General features: G+C 41.2%; 1 protein-coding gene across 2 annotated transcripts in view; it reads right to left on the bottom strand.

Annotated features, from left to right (window-relative positions):
• The window catches only part of BICDL1 (BICD family like cargo adaptor 1), a 108,441-nt gene extending 98,183 nt beyond the window's left edge, over window positions 1–10,258 (bottom strand). For both annotated transcript variants that reach the window (XM_063086062.1, XM_063086063.1), the window contains exons 1-2: window positions 9,833–10,258; window positions 3,004–3,219 (exon numbers count right to left, since the gene is read on the bottom strand). In XM_063086062.1, the coding sequence (XP_062942132.1) occupies window positions 3,004–3,219; window positions 9,833–10,258 (642 nt within the window). The remainder of the gene's footprint in view (window positions 1–3,003; window positions 3,220–9,832) is intronic.
• Window positions 10,259–19,346: the final 9,088 nt, after the last annotated feature.

The following is a 19,346-nucleotide window of genomic DNA, read 5'->3' as shown; positions in this document are numbered from 1 at the left end:
TTTCCAGGCTGAAGCCTTACACTCAGGATCCGCCCTCGGCCACCGAGAACTCCAATAACAAGCTGCAAAAGAACTTAACACACCATTCTTTTAAGTGTATCCCTCATCCTACCGACCCTTTCAAACTCCGCCTATCCCGGACATCAGCCTTACCCCCAATTCCGGAGACATGAACCTTCTCCTTGGCCTTCTCCTGTTCTTTTCATTTCACCCAGGGAGCTTTCAGGTCCCTCTGCTAGCTCCCCAGGGTCACCCATTTACACCTGGCAACAGATCATTTCTGAAACACTCATCTTTCTCTCTCTCTCCCGGAAATTGTTTTCTCTCATGCGACCGCTCCTGGTGGCCATCCCCTTAAACGCTTCCCTTCCTCAACCATTTATAACCACACCTTCACCCCACCAGGCTCTTTCTTCTGGTGCAATGGAACCCTCTCTACCTCCATCCAGTCTAATCTTACTGCCCCATGCCTTCTTGTCACCATCGTCCCTCAACTCACTCTGTACACCAGTTGAGAACTGTTCCATCTTCTTCATCCCCCCTCAAGGCAAAAAAGGGCCGCCTTCCTCCCGATCATGGTTGGTATTTCCCTAACAACATCAGCGGTCAGAGCCGGCCTGTTGGGAGGAGCCTTAGGACATAGTTTATGGGCGGTCGAAGATGCTAAACTTGAAGGGGCTCTGACCTCCACTGCCGAATCTCTTTCCTCTCTACAGAGACAGATCACCTCTTTAGTTCAGGTCACTCTCCAAAACCGTAGAGCACTAGACCTCCTCACCGCAGAAAAAGGAGGTACTTGCATCTTCCTTGGGGAAGAATGCTGTTATTATATCAATGAATCCGGTCTAGTAGAAACAAACATCATCAAACTCACCGACTTAGCTTCCAGCCTACGAACCACATCCAGTTCTAATCCCTTTTCTTCTTTTATCTTAAACCCTATCCTAACTTGGATTTGGCCCATTTTGGGACCTCTAATCATTATCCTCATAACCTGCCTTTTCTTGCCCTGCATCATTAGGTTTCTTCAAACCCAAGTGGGAAAAATCTCTAATCAGGCCTTTAACCAGCTTTTGCTTAGAAACTACCAGCTTCTAGGTACCGATGAACCCCCCGCCTCATCTCGTGAGCGCCTCAGCCGATGCTGAAGAGACACCACCTTACAGAGGAAACGCATTCCTACACGCCCTTGCCACCGATGCCTGGCTGCTCCCTCCAGTCTCCAACTACAAACAATGAAACCGGTGCATATTCGACTTGTGGCTTCAAGGAACGTTTATGGACTTTTCCCCTTTTTTAAAAATTACTTGTTTCTCCACCCTCCTTTGGGGTTTCATAATGGGTATTTATGTACCTTCCTCCCTTTGCCCCCCCACAACGCCCCAGTTCAGCAGGAAGTAGCTCGATGACTTCAACATCCCCTTTCCTAAAACAAGAAAAAGGGAGGAATGTAAGAACCCAAATGCCCCAAGGGATCACACCGAGGAATGTAAGAACCCGAATGCCCCAAGGGATCACACCCTGATCACATAAGTCCTTCTCGGCCACACCCCATCATGGCACTGGTTGCCCTTCTACTCTCCTTCCCGTCGGCCCCAAGGGATCACACCCTGATCACATAAGTCCTTCTCGGCCACACCCCATCATGGCACTGGTTGCCCTTCTACTCTCCTTCCCGTCGGCGCGACTAGCACACCAATCAGCTCACCCCAAGCCCCATGCGGTATGCTAAGTAGGGATTGTATTTTAAGCCAATCAGCCTTCCCTAAAAGCCCTATATATATGTGTGTGTGCCGCCTAATAAACGAGCTCTCTCCGGTGGATGGTCAACTGGTGTCGACTCGTCCTTCCACCAGGAATTTACCAAACATTGCCCTAGCTAAGCCTTTCGCTAGGACCAAAGCACCAAACACTAATCATGTGGACATGGCAGTACTCTCATAAGAATGCTAGTGCTTGGGATGGGATTAAAGAAGTTCTTTTTTTCCCAGTAACTAAGGAGTTAGTTTTATTCCCAACACGTAGGAGGAGTGAGGTACAGTAGTAAATCTAGGTGTTAATTTTCAAAAGTAGGTAGATTTACAGACCAGTGCATTAATAGCATTCCTGCATTTGTTAGAAAGGTATGTTCTTTTGGTTCTTGGGATTGAGGAGGGAAAAAAAGGCATATTCTGTATTTAAATTAGATTTCTACCTATTCAGCCTTCATTCTCCTTTTCTGCAATAATTTTGCAGTCTTGACCTTGGTTAATTAATACTTCCATGACACCACTCTATAAAGGCACAAGTAAATTTTTACTTAATGTGGAAACAAAACAAATTTTAAATATAGACACACATATCTACTTTCATTTTTAAATAATATGAAAGAATGTACATCTACAAATGCAACATCAATGAAAATCATTTGTTCTAGAAATTTTCCCTAAGCTTTAGAGTTTAAAGATGGCACCTTTTAATATTTGAATTAAATGAACCAACAGTTTTGCCAGTGATAGACTTTTAGAGCTATAAGAAACATCAGAAATAATTAAGCACAACTCCTTCATTTTAAAAATGAGAAAACTTCTAAGTTAAGTCATTGTCAAAGTCTTATAGCTGCTTGATCACAGGCATGGCTCTTGGCTCCTGACTCCTGGTGTGGTGCTGCTAAAGTTCTCATTGATAAAAAATACTTAGCTTGTTGACATCAAAACCAAAGTCATCAGAAGTCAAAATTTCTCCTTACCATATACACAACTGACATTACAGAGAAGCTCTGTTTCTTTTCTTTTCTTTTTTTACCCCCTATATAAAGATGACCGGTAAGGGGATCTCAACCCTTGGCTTGGTTTTGTCAGCACCACGCTCAGCCAACGAGCCAACCGGCCATCCTTATATAGGATCCGAACCCGTGGCCTTGGTGTTATCAGCACCACACTCTCCCGAGTGAGCCACGGCCAGCCCGAAGCTCTGTTTCAACTTTTAGTATTTTATACCACAAATTCTTAACTTGTGACTCACCCTGCTGAGTTGATCCAATAACCTTTGGTTCTGTTCTGACAATTCCTGGACAGCCCGTGTTTTTTCTCGATCTGCTTCTCGCAGATGAACTTGCTGCCTCTCCAACTCATCCTGTAGCTGTTTCACATCACTCTCCAGCTCTGACACTCGCCCTTCCCATTCTCCTTCTCGGTTCTCAAATCGCCTTCTCAGTTCATGTTTCTCTTGTTCTAAGTGCTGGGTGGAAAGAGGATTTAAAAGCTTAGAAATTCCACAGGTTTTTGTTTTTTCTTTTCACGCTCTCCTAACTTTTCTTTTTCCCAGTCAGTGACTACAACAAAACACCCTGCCACATTGGACAAATTGCCCAACTCCCAGCTACAAAAATATTTCCTTCTTCCAGAGCAGGGAAGGAGTTGGTTTCACTAAGAAAACATCATTCCGACTGAAAATACTTAATGTTATTATGTTTATTCTTATCTTTGGGCATGAGGTTCTGGACTTGGGAATTCCCTTGAAATTTAAAGCAAGTCATCTAATCAATTGGTGAACTACACATTTAAACAACTAAAAATGAGTTCCATAACCAAAATACTCATTACTTTTTTAAGGAGGCTCCTTTTAGCATCATTGATTACACACGGCATAATAACAGGCTTACAATCACAGAATTTCAGAGATGTAAAGAACTTCAGAGATCCTTTAGATTAACCATCTCTTCTCACAAATGAGGCAACAGAATATAAGAGGTTAAGTGATTTGTTCAAGGTTAGTACTAGTAAATGGTAGAGCTAGGATTTGTGTCTAAGTCACTTGACTCTGTTTAGCTCTAAATCACAGCTCAATAAATATTTGTTGCTACATACAGCACCATATTTCAAAATCATTAAGGCAAGTTCAGGTTCAGGCCTACTTTAAATCATGGCCTATTAAGCCCTGCATATTTATTTCTGATCCATTCATTCATTCTTGAGTGCCTACTATGGGCTAGGCATTGTACTGGAGACACAGACATGGTCCTTGGCTTTATGGAGTTTTCATTCTAGTGGGGGAGACTGATAAAAGTAATAAATTGTGTGTGACAAATGGTATGTACGAAAAGTACATACATGGTTTGAAGCAGCAGTTCAATAAAAAAGGATTCCTTTGGATTGAAGGAAATAAGAACATCTTTTTGTTTCTGCGAGATAAATATGGATATCTTTTCAGAGGCAAGTATGTTCACCTACTTTAAAGCACAGTATGTACAACTGCCAAGTCTATGCTTCAAGGACTATATGAAATATAAGTTAAAGTAATAGCCCTCAACTTTTGATACTCTCAAAAGTTCTGATGTAATTTCTCAAAATATAATCACCAGGACCCCAATTCCTAAGGTTGTGATTCAGTTAATAATTGGATGAGATCTAGGTATCAAAAAGTTCGCAGAAAGATTTGTATTATCTTTTAATTCTATTTTTCCATGAATTTTTTGAAGTACCCTTATGCATGTATATATATTTTGTTCTACAGGAAACTCTGATGCACTGAAGGTTGACATCAGGCACTGAGATTGTTTCAACACACTAAAAGGAGCATATGAATCTTCTCCTTCAGAGTACTCAGTTGTCTCCACTTTGGAAAGCTATACTCCTATTCTATTAAAGTTCTCACCTTTCAAAATATTTTTTGGAATGCTTCTTTTGAAAAGCTTTAAGGACCAGCTTATGCAAGAAAATCATTCCCATTACTTCACATCTAAGATGTGTCTAAAAAATGAGATTATCCCATTTTGTCCTGCCATCTTATCCCTCTTACTTCACTCTGAGTGACTTGTGAATATTTCTGAAAGTCAAATTTATCCCCAAAAGGTGAAAATTTACCATGACTGGAAGCAGTCAAAAGAATGTGCCAAAAGATAAAAATGGCAACACAAAATTAAAATTCTGAGCACATTAACAAAGGCAGTTTTCATTGAAAACTCCCGAGTTGACCACTTTAAGGGGATAACTAATTTGACATAGCCACTTCAGTATATTTGTTGAAAAAGTCATATAACTTTATACTTTATACAGCCTCTGTTTGGAGCATGTGGGAAAAGGAATAACAGGGGAGAGACTTCTACTCATCAGCATGAGAATTTTTCGCTTTACGCTTTCCTCGTATTGCTAAACTTCCAAAAATAAGAATGTTTTAGTCACTGTAGAAACTTCAAAAAGATGGATGGAATGCAAAAACAAATGCTAATTGTGATGCTTGGTTTTACTGAATTTTTCCAAAATGAAAAAGATTGAGCAGAAGGCAACGGCAAGAACTCAGTAATCACAGTGTTACTGAGAGGCCAGATAAATTAGGCTTGTGTTCTAAAAGAACAGAGAGACTTAAAAATATTCAGCAAACAGCTGTTAGTGAACAGCCCAACCAAACAACTAAAACAATCCAATCCACTTGGGGGAAGGGATGAGGACAGGTGGTGTTGATCAGTCTATTCTTTCCTTGTATTTCTTCGGACAAGAGACAAACTTCCTATTTCAGGTTTCCCAACCCTTTGACAAAATCAAGACTTTCCTACTAATGAATATACAGAATTTAGACTTTTGTCTACTCAGAAGGGAAAGGTTTTCTACTAGTATTATATTTTCAATTAAGTGCTAAATTAACCAGTAAACTCTAGGCAAAATATCAGGATGCGTGGAAGTCAGGCTCTGCCTATGGTCTCCCTTGTTGCTTACGGTTATATGGTATTTTAAAAGTTAATATCAAAACTGTCAAGGTCATCGAAAACAAGGAAAGCCTAAGAAACTGTCACAGCTAAGAGAAGCCTAAGGAGACACAAAAAACCTAAATGTAATGTGGTATCCTAGGTGGAAACTTGGAACAGAAAAATAAATTAGGTAAAGGCTAATGAAGTCTGAATAAACTAAAGACTTTAGTTAGTGATAATGTATCAGTACTGGTTCATTCATTACGGCAAATGTATCTAATGTAAGATGTTAATAATAAAGGAAACTGAGTGTGGGGTATATGGAAACTTTCTGTACTATCATTCCAATTTTTCTGTAAATCTAAAATGATTCTTAAAAATAGCCTATTTAAACTCCAAAGAATCAAAAATTAACATCATTAGCCTACATAAAATAGGTCTTTACAGAAACAATTTCTACAAAGAAAAAGAACCAAAAGAGTGACACTATTCTCGCAAGTCCAGGACATGGTTCTTGAAAAATACAAAGAAAAAGTATTGTTCTTTAAGAGAAACAAGCACCGAATGCAAATCAGGATCCCTGGGTTTGCTTCCCTAAATCTAGTCATGACTCCCACTATGTACTCATTTTCATCTTATTTTTTTGCCCCTTTAAAAAAAGAATAGCACTAGAATCATGAGAATTGGCCTAGGGGAGGGGTAAGAAAATATAATTGAAGAAAGAGACTACCTCTGCAGTAACAGATAATCCACTCTCAGCCATAACGAACAAAAAGGAGACCTTGTACAACAAATATTTACTCCCCGAAGAAAAAAAGGGTGTAAGTGCAAATTACTTAGTTCACATTCTGGGAAAAAACTAAGGACCTGGATGAATGTTTTAAAAGCAAAAGGGCTAACTATAGATGCAGAAGGAATAAATTTTTAAAAATGCATTCAGGGGCCGGCCCGTGGCTCACTTGGGAGAGTGCGGTGCTGATAACACCAAGGCCCCGGGTTCGGATCCCATATATGGATGGCCGGTTCGCTCACTGGCTGAGCGTGGTGCTCACAACACCAAGTCAAGGGTTACGATCCCCTTACCGGTCATATAAAAAAAAAAAAAAAATGCATTCAGAATTTCAAGCATATAAAAATCTGATTCAGTGAATGAATAATACAGTACAGTTAATTAAAGGGTGGAAAAAGGGCCAACACCCTACAGTTTTTCTAATCAACCTGAAATTTCATTTTAATCCTGAGAGATGTATAGCTAAAAAACTTCTATGTTAACCTTTAAACCACTAAAGATTTTAAATAGTATGCCTTTAGTGAGAGAGTAGTATAGAATCAAGTACTCTATTTTTTATCAGCACCGCACTCTCCCGAGTGAGCCACAGGCCGGCCCAAGTACTCTATTTTTTAAATAACAAAACAAAATCTTGGGTTTGGTACACAGAACTGGAAAGCTATTCATTATTAACTAATGAATAGAAAAGATCTCGAAAATGGCTTGTATGTCCTGAAGTTAGAAAGGTGCCAGTTTTGAAGTAGTAAGGAAGCAGATGGGACTAAAATAACACCATTCTCACTATTTACTAGCAAAACCACCACTCTCCTAGTCCACTTACATGTTTATCTCTCAAACAAACCTGTGAGAAAATGTGTTTGATCCACTGTCTGACAATTTGTGGAAAATTATAAATTCTATAAATTATAATATATTTATATTATAAATTATAATATATTACATTCATTAAATATATTTATAATAAGTTATAATAAATATTGTATTTGTTATAATATATTATTATAAATTATTACAGATATAATAAAATTATTATAAAATATATTTTAAAATAAATATATTATCAAATATAGTATAATAAACACATAATTTTAATAATTTTATAATTTATAATTTAAGTAAGAATTGGTTCTCTACTCCCAAATACTTAATTTAATTGAAAATAGAGTGGCCGTGTTAAACTTTAGAAAGTACTTTGTCTAAACAGACATTCTAAAATCTAGATTGCACAAAAAATATACTATGGGAAAAACTCATTTGCAGGTATCAAATGAAATAGTCCCCTGTAAATCAGGTTTGTCACTCTCATATTAACGCTAAAAGAATTAACAAGCAACTAATGGCAATATCTTTCTAAGATATTTTTAAATGTACACTAAAAAGAAAAAAATTTTTTTTATCATTTTCAAAAATACTGAGAAGAAATAGTACAATGTTGAAACCCCCATCACTCAGTTTCAACAATGATAGATATTTGGCCTTTTAAAAATAAATAAAAACTTTTTTAAAAATTATTTTTTAATTGTAGTAAACTGTATATGACACACATTTTACCATATTAACCATTTTAAAGTATATAGGTCAGTAGTGTTAAGTACATTCACCCTGTTGTGTAACAAATCTCCAGAACTTAAAAATAAACTTCTAACACTAGAGTTCATATGCTGATGTGCAGAGGAATGAAGATTTAAAAAAATAGTTTAAGAGTTTTAAATTATTTTATTACTGTCCACTAAGTCAATAACAAAATGTCAAAGTTAATTTATTCTTTTACAATAGAATCTTTTTTGTTATAGTGGAATTTTGAAATCTTTTTCCTTTGTTGAAGAAATGTATAAAAGCTCCACGTGCAACCCAGGATGTGTGTAATTGCACACTCAGGATTACTATGAAATCTACCACTAATCAAACTGATATGATGATGTTCCTGTCTCTTCAATCAAGTCACCCACTGAAGGAATTTCAAATCACAAGTATAAATCTCTTCAGTAGTACTTCTTTAGTCATGTAATTGAATCTCTTTAGAAGAAAACAAAAAAAACAAAAAAGACACCTCTTTATTTCTAGACCTCTACTTCAAGTGAAAATTAAACAATTCAATTCATTAGGTAGCTTTTTGGCAGTCTAGCTATCGGTTTCACAAACGACTTTTCAGAAAGGTATCTCAAGATTTCATCGAATGGCAGACCTAGTTAACAGACCAATTGAACTAAAGGGCACTCACTGGTTTGCTTTTTACTCTGATTTACTTTTGATATATTGTTGGACTACAGACACACTTAAATCTTATTACAGAAATGTTTCTGAATCTACACTCTGGCTGTTCAACCAGTAGCAGTGATATGAAACCCAACTAGGGTCAATTCCAGACCATATTCACATCTGTACTATTCTGTGGTAACTCAGAATGAAAAGAACTGGTTGCAACCACACTGGGTAACAACAGCAAATGCACAGGCAGAAAACGATAGCTCATCTCCACTGTCACAGATAACCCCCCCCCCTTTTCCTGCAAATCTAATTTTTAGAACTGCTGGCGTTCTGTACCACATTCAAGGCTCTTTTCTAGTTAAAGGTCAGAAAACAGACATTAACTCTAAAAGTCTGGTCCAGGGAATTGGCAGAAATATTACATATACTTTAAGAGGTATTTATTACAATAGATTAATATGGTTCTCAAAGTTTGCATTTGGTCATCCAACTGCAAGCCTAGGACTCAGAACAGTACTCAGTATTTAAATAGACATAAACACTGAGGCCCAAATTAAATCCACTAGCAGCGGTCACATGTTGTGTCCTGGCTCGCCTGATTTCTGCAATGAAACCATATTTCTTAATCCCTGAGTATTTGAAGGCTATATAAAGCTCCTTTAGGGGCACTTGTTTCCCACAACTCTGAGCTGCCAGGAAGTTAAGACAAGGGCATCTAGAGGCCTTAACACCAAAACTGGAAAGCTTTAGGCTAACACCCTGATTAGAGATTAACTACTTCTCTGAAAACCTGGAGCATATTTTAAATGCTTCCCGACTTTCTCATTTCCAGTGTGCAAACATCACCACAGTGCTGTATAAATTAGTCATACTGTAAGCTCTATTTTAGATGCTGTGTACAGTACATATATATAGAACGGCCCAAAGCGGCTGGAGCTGTTCATGGACCCATTTGCTGTAAGCAGGGTGGGAAAGTCAGGTGGGTTCAGTAAATGTCCTGATCTGATCATCCGAAATCCTCCATCCCACCTCCGGTTCCAGAAGGTTTTCTACGAGGTACAGTGAGTAAGGAATGGTGGAGGATGAGTGGCTCCCAAAACTAACCAAGGCCGGGCGGGTGTCTGGGCTACCCCTGCTTCCCACCCATCACAGGAAGGAGGCTGTCTCACCTCCAGCTTGTCTGTCAGCTCCTTATGCATCTGCTCGTACTGCCGGCTCATGTCTTGGTTCCTCTCCAGCAGTGCCTTGCCCAGCCGAGCCGCCAACACCAGATCCTTTTCCTTCTGCCGGATCACCGACAGCAGCTCGGGGTCCTGGGCAGGCGGCGGCTGCGGTCCGGCCCCCGCGGCCGAAGGCCCGGGCTCGGCCTGAGGATGCTCCCCGGGTTCGGACGGCCGCTCCCCGGCCGCCAGCAGCGCCAGCTCCTCCTCTAACGCCAGTTCCAGCTCCCCGGGGCTCCCGGGGAAGGAGATGAGGGCGGCGGCGGGACTCCGGGATGCGTCCCCGACCCCAGTGGGCAGCTCCATGCAGCAGGCGCTGTCCGGCTCCGCGGGTGCTGAAGCGCGGCCGGCCAAGCCCAGGCAGAAGGCAGACATGGCCCGCGCGCGCGGAGCCCGCAGCGGTGCGGCCCGGCCGGCGCGCGCCAGGCTGCAGGGGGGAGGGGCCCCGCCGCGCTGCCCCGCGCCCCGCGCCGCGGCACGCGCCCCCCGGGTCCCCGCGAGCCCTGGGCGCGGCGCGCGCCGGCTCGCCCTTCCCTCGCGCCGGCGGCACGCGCCCCCGCCCCCGGGCTCAGCTGCTCACGCGCGCTGGGGGGGAGGAGGAGGAGAACTGGGAAAGGGAAGGCTGAGCAAGGGAAAGCTGAGGGAACGCGAAGCGGGAGGGGAGGTTGCGAGGAGGAACAACGCCGCCGCCGCCGCCGGGTTTTCAGCCGCCCTGTTGCCGCTGCCGCCGCTGGCCGGACAGCGCCTCACGGGGCGGGCTTCGCTCCGCTGTCGCAGCGATGTTCCCTGATGCTGCCGCTGGCTGCCGCCGTCTGCAGCCGCGCTCCATGTCCCTCGGCTCGGCGGCAGGCACGGCAGCGGCGGCGGCGGCTGCTGCACGGGCCGAGGCGGCGGCTCCACATCGCGAGCCGCGCAGCCGGGCAAGCTCCTTCCTTCCTTCTCCGGCTCCTCCCGCTCACCGGGCCGGCGGCGCCCGCCCCATGCTTCCGGCCGCGCCCCCTCTCCCCGCCCCTTGCCGGCGCCTGACGCGCGCGAGCACCTGTTTGCCGCGTCCGCGCGGGATTCGCCGGCTCTCGGGTCTCCTCAGCCGCGCCCAGGTGGCGCCGACCGACTTAACCCCTGCGCTGCCTCACGCCCGGGGTACGGCTGCGTGCGCCCCCTGCGGAGCCGGCGGGCGCATCCCTAACGGTTCCTGCTGCCCCGTAGTCGCGGCCACGCCGCCGGCCTCGCGCCCACCTCGGGGCGTGGCTCCGACCCCAGCTCGCTCACCTCAGGGTGTGGCCTCGCCCGCCGCTTAGCTCTCACCTCGGCCGGAGCACGGCCCCGCCCCAGCCTCGTTCTCACCTTGGGGCGTGACTCCGCCCCCAGCCTCGCTCTCACTTCTGGGCTGGGGCGCGTCTCGTAGTCCGTTAGGATTGTTTTGTCGCCGCCTCTTAGGTGGTCAGCGGGCCAAGAGGACTGGGGACATTCCTCCAAGACGGTGGCCGAGCCCCGAGAGAGGATCACTGTCACGGAATTTAGGTCTGGACCCCACGAGAGCTGAGCAATCAGAAGAGAGAGCCCTAGAGAGCAGTAGGAGGAGGGATGACTTCGGAAACGCGGCATCTTAATGATGATGACTCAGGTTTATGAAGGAAGGAGCAGATGTCTGGGAGATCAGCAGTCCCTAGAGAAAGGGTTTATGTGGAGAAATAACGGAAAAAACTGCTCACAGATGGGAATACGAAGCAAAGACTCTCCCTAATAATAGCTACTGTTTATTTGGAACTTAGTGTGTACCATGTCCTGTGTTAAGTGCTTCATATGCATTATTTTTGGTTATCTTCGCAAGAAATTTTTAAGTACTGCCACTCTTCCCATTTTACAGAGAATGAAATAAAAGCCTGAGAAATGGAGTCAATGGCCCAGGTCATTATAACTGGTAGAGTCAGGATTCGGATCCAGGTAGGATGTAAATCACTGTTCTTTACTTTCATGTAAATCATTATTCTTTACTTTCTTCACATATGACCAGTCTTGAGGAAGATAAATGGTAATTTGTGACCCAAAATGGATTGGATCAAAAACCGTGCAATGATCAAAAGGATAGAAGAGCCGACTGGGTGACTTGCAGTCAGTTCTTGCTTTGACCTCATTGATGACTGTGTCTCCTGTTTTCAGAAACAATCCCATCTGAAGCTATAATTGGTCCCTATTGTTTCCTCTTGGAAGACAACCCATTTTTTAGTTAGATAATAAGATGATTCTCTTCATCCCAGTGAGATGGAAATTTCAGGATATCAGGAGGCTGAAATGTGTCAAACGTTTTCTCATGGCGTTTATTCGTTATTAAATTCAGAGCCTAAGTAATATTTAGGAATTTACATCACTGTCTACCCTCAAACTGAAGGCAAATTTAGCTCAAAGATTGATGTGGGAACCCCTCTGTTGTCTGTTTCCTTTCTAATCAGCAATGAACAAAGCCCGCCCCTAGGCTCAGGACTTTTTGAATTTGTCTTCACACAAAGGAGATCTGCTCACTACACTTTGCGAATTGCTGGTTTAGAGCATTCAAGACTGTTAGGTCAGCTTTGAGATCACAGCATGAACAGGTACCTGCCTACTTGGAAGTTACTGCCAGGATTTATTTTATTTTATTTGTGTATTTATTTGGCTGTTGGCCTAGAACAATAGCAGCTAAAATATATTTAGCACTATGTTCCTCAAGTCCTTATGTAATACTATCTCATTTAATCCTCATGATACCCCTATAATGCTAGTGTGTAACACCAATATATACTAGTACATGTTACCAGTGTATGTAATGCTAGTGATTAAGCCCTCTCCAACTCTTAGTTACTATGCTTCACCTCATATTTTTATCATTTATATATTCCTTTAAAATATATGTGTGTTACTCTTGATTTTGGTACCTAGATAATCTGATGGACTTAGGTATGACCCATATTAACATATACCATGGATGTATTTTCACATAAGTGCTACAACATCTCTAAGCGTAAAACATGAAATTATCCTTTGAAATCCTACTGGCCAGCTATCCAAAAAAAATCTTGGTATTTCCAAATATGACAACACTCATCCAGTTTTCCCAAGTTGTTTTTTTTTATTAACATCCCGATCTGTAAAAACTGGAAAGTGTAAAAGACAAAACATTTCCCAGAAAATTTGTTTTTGAAAAGTCAAGTGTTGAAGAAACATGAGAACCTGGCAAAACGTGTGATGAAGCAGTTCTATGCTTGTATTTTCATTCAGCAAACGACAAGTGTGTGTGTGCACGCGTGTGTGTTTTAAGTTGTACTTTTTATTTTTCAGAATACCTCGTTTAGTTGCAGGGAAGGCGTACAGTGCAACAAGAGATGATGAACCTGCAGTATCTTAACTGAGATGGCCCAGTTAAGTTAAACACATAAGAAATCCTGTTAGCAGCTATACTCACTGCAGATCCAGTGGTATAATGGTTTGCAGGTCTTGGACGTCAAGGGGACATAAATTCATGGTCTCGATATATAACACCAATGAAGATGCCTGTCCTGGACCCAGCCACCTCCTCAGCAGGGACTCTAGTGCTCTCCAGAACTCTGTAGGTACATTCCAGCAGCAGTTTTTTCTGGAGGCCCAGACACTCAGCTTCCAAGTCACTAATTCCAAACAATTTGTTGTCAAATTCATTCAATTCTTGTCAAGATGGAGACCCCTCTTCTTGCCTACTGGTCCGTGGACAAAAATTACCAAATGTTCCCAGGTGGTCACTCAAACAGCAGCATTCTTGTCCCCATTCCACTTTTTCATGCTCTGAACTGTGATTCCGTGTCTTCTGTTATTCATAGTTCCTTTTGTACTCTACAAATCTTATTTTCCAAATTTTTCATAGGAAAGAACTTTTTTTCTGGATTTTCAATAGGCTTACACAGTTAGAGATTTATTCTTGGAAATGCGTGGAGCACTTTGGAAGCATAGCAACGTTTCTGCTCCACCAAGCAGTGAGACACTCGTCCTGCTTCCCAGGGTCCCCCGAGGCCTGCGGGGCTCTTTTTCCCTTGCAGTAACATTGAGGGACCCAGAGTCCAACCCAAGAATCTGAGGAGCAGCTCTGAGACAGTCACAGGGTCCAAAAGTTCCAGGCAGAAAATGGTGGGACTGTATATTATATTTATGAACTAGTTATGGAAACGTAAAAGTCTGAAAAATTCCCAAGATATTACCCAAAGCTTTTTATATTTTTTACGGATGAGTTGACTCAACATTTTGCAAAATGTTGTTGGTTCTCAAATTGATATTTAGGAGAAAAACTTTAACTTCAGTGGCCGGTGCTCACCAGCATCAGTCTTTAGCAGATACCCTGTCCTGCCTGGTGTGGGAGAATGCCTTCTCCGCTACCCAGAAGATGAGTCAAAGTCTTATCTTGCCCCTACCCCAACACACAGTATGAGTCCCTGAGTCCCTGTCTTTTACCTTTAATCCCTTCCCAGCACCATCCTTGCCCAACTTTTCTGTTGTAGGTAAGAGCTCACCTCTCCCAAGGGCTCGCCTAGCACCCCAAGCCTAGCTGCCTTTTCACCTCTGTGCATTATTTCCTGACCACTGTTGGTCAGAATCATTTCTCTCCCTTCTGATCAGGCATTTCCGGTCATTCCCATTAATGATGGACTTAGGAGCCACACTTTCTGGACTGGAATTCTAGTTGTGCCACTTATGAGTTGGATGACCTTGGATCTCTATGCCTCAGTTTCCTCATTTATAAAATGGTGATAATAATAGTACTTATCTAATAAGATTATTCTTTTTTTTTTTTTTTAAATTTTATTTTGTCGATATACATTGTGGCTGATTATTGCTCCCCATCACCAAAACCTCCCTCCCTTCTCCCTCCCCCCCTCCCCCCCAACAATGTCCTTTCTGTTTGCTTGTCATATCAACTTCAAATAATTGTGGTTGTTATATCTTCTTCCCCCCCCCCCCCGGTTTGTGTGCGTGTGTGTGCGTGTGTGTGTGTGTGTGAATTTATATATTAATTTTTAGCTCCCACCAATAAGTGAGAACATGTGGTATTTCTCTTTCTGTGCCTGACTTGTTTCACTTAATATAATTCTCTCAAGGTCCATCCATGTTGTTGCAAATGGCAGTATTTCATTCGTTTTTATAGCTGAGTAGTATTCCATTGTGTAGATGTACCACATTTTCCGTATCCACTCATCCGATGATGGGCATTTGGGCTGGTTCCAACTCTTGGCTATTGTAAAGAGGGCTGCGATTAACATTGGGAAACAGGTATACCTTCGACTTGATGATTTCCATTCTTCTGGGTATATTCCCAACAGTGGGATAGCTGAGTCGTATGGTAGATCTATCTGCAATTGTTTGAGGAACCTCCATACCATTTTCCATAGAGGCTGCACCATTTTGCAGTCCCACCAACAATGTATGAGAGTTCCTTTTTCTCCGCAACCTCGCCAGCATTTATCGTTCATAGTCTTTTGGATTTTAGCCATCCTAACTGGGGTTAGATGGTATCTCAATGTGGTTTTGATTTGCATTTCCCGGATGCTGAGTGATGTTGAGCATTTTTTCATATGTCTGTTGGCCATTTGGATATCTTCCTTAGAGAAATGCCTGCTTAGCTCTTTTGCCCATTTTTTAATTGGGTTGCTTGTTTTCTTCTTGTACAGTTGTTTGAGTTCCTTATATATTCTGGATATTAATCCTTTGTCAGATGTATATTTTGCAAATATTTTCTCCCACTCTGTTGGTTGTCTTTTAACTCTTTTAATTGTTTCTTTTGCTGTGCAGAAGCTTTTTAGTTTGATATAATCCCATTTGTTTATTTTTCCTTTGGTTGCCCGTGCTTTTGGGGTCGTATTCATGAAGTCTGTGCCCAGTCCTATTTCCTGAAGTGTTTCTCCTATGTTTTCTTTAAGAAGTTTTATTGTTTCAGGGTGTATATTTAAATCCTTAATCCATTTTGAGTTGATTTTAGTATACGGCGAGAGGTATGGATCAAGTTTCATTCTCCTGCATATGGATATCCAGTTGTCCCAGCACCATTTGCTGAAGAGGCAGTCCCTTTGCCACTGAATAGGCTTGATGCCTTTGTCAAAGATCAGCTGACAGTAAGTGTGTGGGTTGATTTCTGGATTCTCTATTCTATTCCATTGGTCAGTGTGTCTGTTTTTATGCCAGTACCATACTGTTTTGGTTATTATAGCTTTGTAGTATAGCTTAAAGTCAGGTAGTGTTATGCCTCCAGCTTTATTTTTTTTGCTGAGCATTGCTTTGGCTATGCGTGGTCTTTTATTGTTCCATATAAATGTCTGGATAGTTTTTTCCATTTCTGAGAAAAATGTCTTTGGAATTTTGATGGGGATTGCATTGAATTTGTATATCACTTTGGGTAGTATGGACATTTTCACTATGTTGATTCTTCCAATCCAAGAGCATGGGATATCTTTCCATCTTCTTGTATCCTCTCTAATTTCTCTCAGCAGTGTTTTGTAGTTCTCATTATAGAGATTTTTCACCTCCTTGGTTAACTCAATTCCTAAGTATTTTATATTTTTGGTGGCTATTGTAAATGGGCAGGCTTTCTTGATTTCTCTTTCTGCATGTTCACTATTGGAGAAAAGAAATGCTACTGATTTTTGAGTGTTGATTTTGTATCCTGCTACTGTGCTGAAATCATTTATCAATTCTAGCAGTTTTTTTGTAGAGGTTTTAGGCTGTTCGATATATAGGATCATGTCATCTGCAAACAGGGACAGTTTGACTTCATCTTTTCCAATCTGGATGCCCTTTATTTCCTTCTCTTCTCTGATTGCTCTGGCTAGTACTTCCAACACTATGTTGAATAGGAGTGGTGAGAGTGGGCATCCTTGTCTAGTTCCTGTTCTTAAAGGAAAAGCTTTCAGCTTTTCCCCATTCAGGATGATATTGGCACTGGGTTTGGCATATATGGCTTTAATTATGTTGAGATACTTTCCCTCTATACCTAACTTATAGAGGGTCTTTGTCATGAATGAGTTCTGAACTTTATCAAATGCTTTTTCAGCATCTATAGAGATGATCATATGGTCCTTGTGTTTGAGTTTATTAATATGGTGTATCACATTTATTGATTTGCGTATGTTGAACCAACCTTGCATCCCTGGGATGAATCCCACTTGATCGTGATGAATAATTTTTCGTATGTGTTGCTGTATTCTGTTTGCTAGTAATTTAGTGAGGATTTTTGCATCTATATTCATCAGGGATATTGGCCTGTAGTTTTCTTTTTTGGTTATATCTTTACCTGGTTTTGGTATCAGGATGATGTTTGCTTCATAGAATGAGTTTGGGAGATTTGCGTCCGTTTCAATCTTTTGGAATAGTTTGTAAAGAATCGGTGTCAATTCCTCTTTGAATGTTTGGTAAAATTCTGCTGTGAATCCATCTGGTCCTGGGCTTTTCTTTGTTGGGAGCCTTCTGATAACAGCTTCAATCTCCTTTATTGTTATTGGTCTGTTCAAATTTTCTACGTCTTCACGGTTCAGTTTTGGGAGCTTGTGTGTGTCCAGAAATTTATCCATTTCCTCCAGATTTTCAAATTTGTTGGCGTATAGTTGTTTGTAGTAGTCTCGAATGATTCCTTGTATTTCAGATGAATCAGTTGTAATATCGCCTTTTTCATTTCTAATTTTTGTTATTTGAGTCTTCTCTCTTCTTTTTTTTGTTAGCCATGCTAATGGTTTGTCAATTTTATTTATCTTTTCAAAAAACCAACTTTTTGATTCGTTGATCTTTTGAATTGTTTTTTGGTTTTCAATTTCATTCAGTTCTGCTCTGATCTTAATGATTTCTTTCCGTCTGCTAACTTTAGGTTTGGATTGTTCTTGTTTTTCTAGTTCTTTAAGGTGAAGTGTTAGGTTGTTCACTTGCCATCTTTCTATTCTTCTGAAGTGAGCGTTTAATGCAATAAATTTTCCCCTCAATACTGCTTTTGCAGTATCCCACAGGTTTTGGTATGATGTATCATTGTTTTCATTAGTTTCAATAAATTTTTTGATTTCCTGCTTGATTTCTTCTTGGACCCATATGTCATTGAGTAGAATGCTGTTTAATTTCCATGTGTTTGTATAGTTTCCAGAGTTTTGTTTGTTATTAATTTCTAGTTTTAATCCATTGTGGTCTGAGAAGATACATGGGATAATTCCAATTTTTTTGAATTTATTGAGACTTGATTTGTGACCTAATATGTGATCTATCCTGGAGAATGATCCATGTGCTGATGAGAAGAATGAATATTCTGAGGTTGTTGGGTGGAATGTTCTGTAGATATCTGCCAATTCCAATTGGTCTAGAGTCTTGTTTAGATCTTGTGTTTCTCTACTGATTCTTTGCCTAGATGATCTGTCTAATATTGACAGTGGGGTGTTCAGGTCCCCTGCTATTATGGTATTAGTGTCTATTTCCTTCTTTAGGTCTAATAGAGTTTGTTTTATAAATCTGGCTGCTCCAACATTGGGTGCATACATATTTATGATTGTTATGTCTTCTTGATGGATCAGTCCTTTTATCATTAAGTAGTGTCCCTCATTGTCTCTTTTTATGGTTTTTAGTTTAAAGTCTATTTTGTCAGATATAAGAATAGCTACTCCAGCTCGTTTTTCTTTTCTGTTTGCATGGTAAATCTTTTTCCATCCTTTCACTCTTAGTCTGTGTGAATCTTTATGGGTGAGGTGGGTCTCTTGTAGACAGCATATAGTTGGGTCCTGCTTTTTGATCCAGTCAGCCAGTCTGTGTCTTTTAATTGGGGAATTTAAGCCTTTTACATTAAGAGTTGTTATTGAAAGGTGTTGATTTATTCCTAGCATTTTATTGGTTGTTTGGTTGTCTTAAGTGTCTTTTGTTCCTTGCTTTCTGATTTACTGTTTTTTTTCTGTGTTTGCTGGTTCCTTAGGTTGTAGATAGTGTTTTTGTTAGCTTGTTTTCTCTTCATGAATGCCATTTTTATTATACTAGCGGGTTTAGATTTTTCTTGGGTTTTTATGGCAGTGGTAGTTATTTTTCAGGAACCAAACCCAGTACTCCCTTGAGGATTTCTTGTAAGGGTGGTCTTGTGGTAGTGAACTCCCGCAGTTTTTGTTTGTCTGAGAAATATACTATTTGCCCCTCATTTCGGAAGGATAGCCTTGCAGGGTAGAGTATTCTTGGCTGGCAATCTTTGTCTTTTAGTATTTTGAAAATATCATCGCATTCCTTTCTAGCTTTTAGGGTTTGTGATGAAAAGTCTGATGTTAACCTGATTGGGGCTCCATTATCGGTGATTTGACGCTTCTCTCTTGCAGCTTTTAAGATTCTCTCTTTGTCTCTGAGTTTTGCCAATTTGACTATGACATGTCTTGGAGAAGGCCTCTTTGGGTTGAATACGTTTGGAGATCGTTGAGCTTCCTGGATCTGAAGATCTGTGATTTTTCCTATACCTGGGAAG

The sequence above is a fragment of the Cynocephalus volans genome, chromosome 2, assembly GCF_027409185.1.
Source record: "Cynocephalus volans isolate mCynVol1 chromosome 2, mCynVol1.pri, whole genome shotgun sequence".
Lineage (NCBI taxonomy): Eukaryota > Metazoa > Chordata > Mammalia > Dermoptera > Cynocephalidae > Cynocephalus > Cynocephalus volans.
Note: the sequence above shows the minus strand (reverse complement) of the source record. Positions and strands in the feature narration are given on the sequence as shown.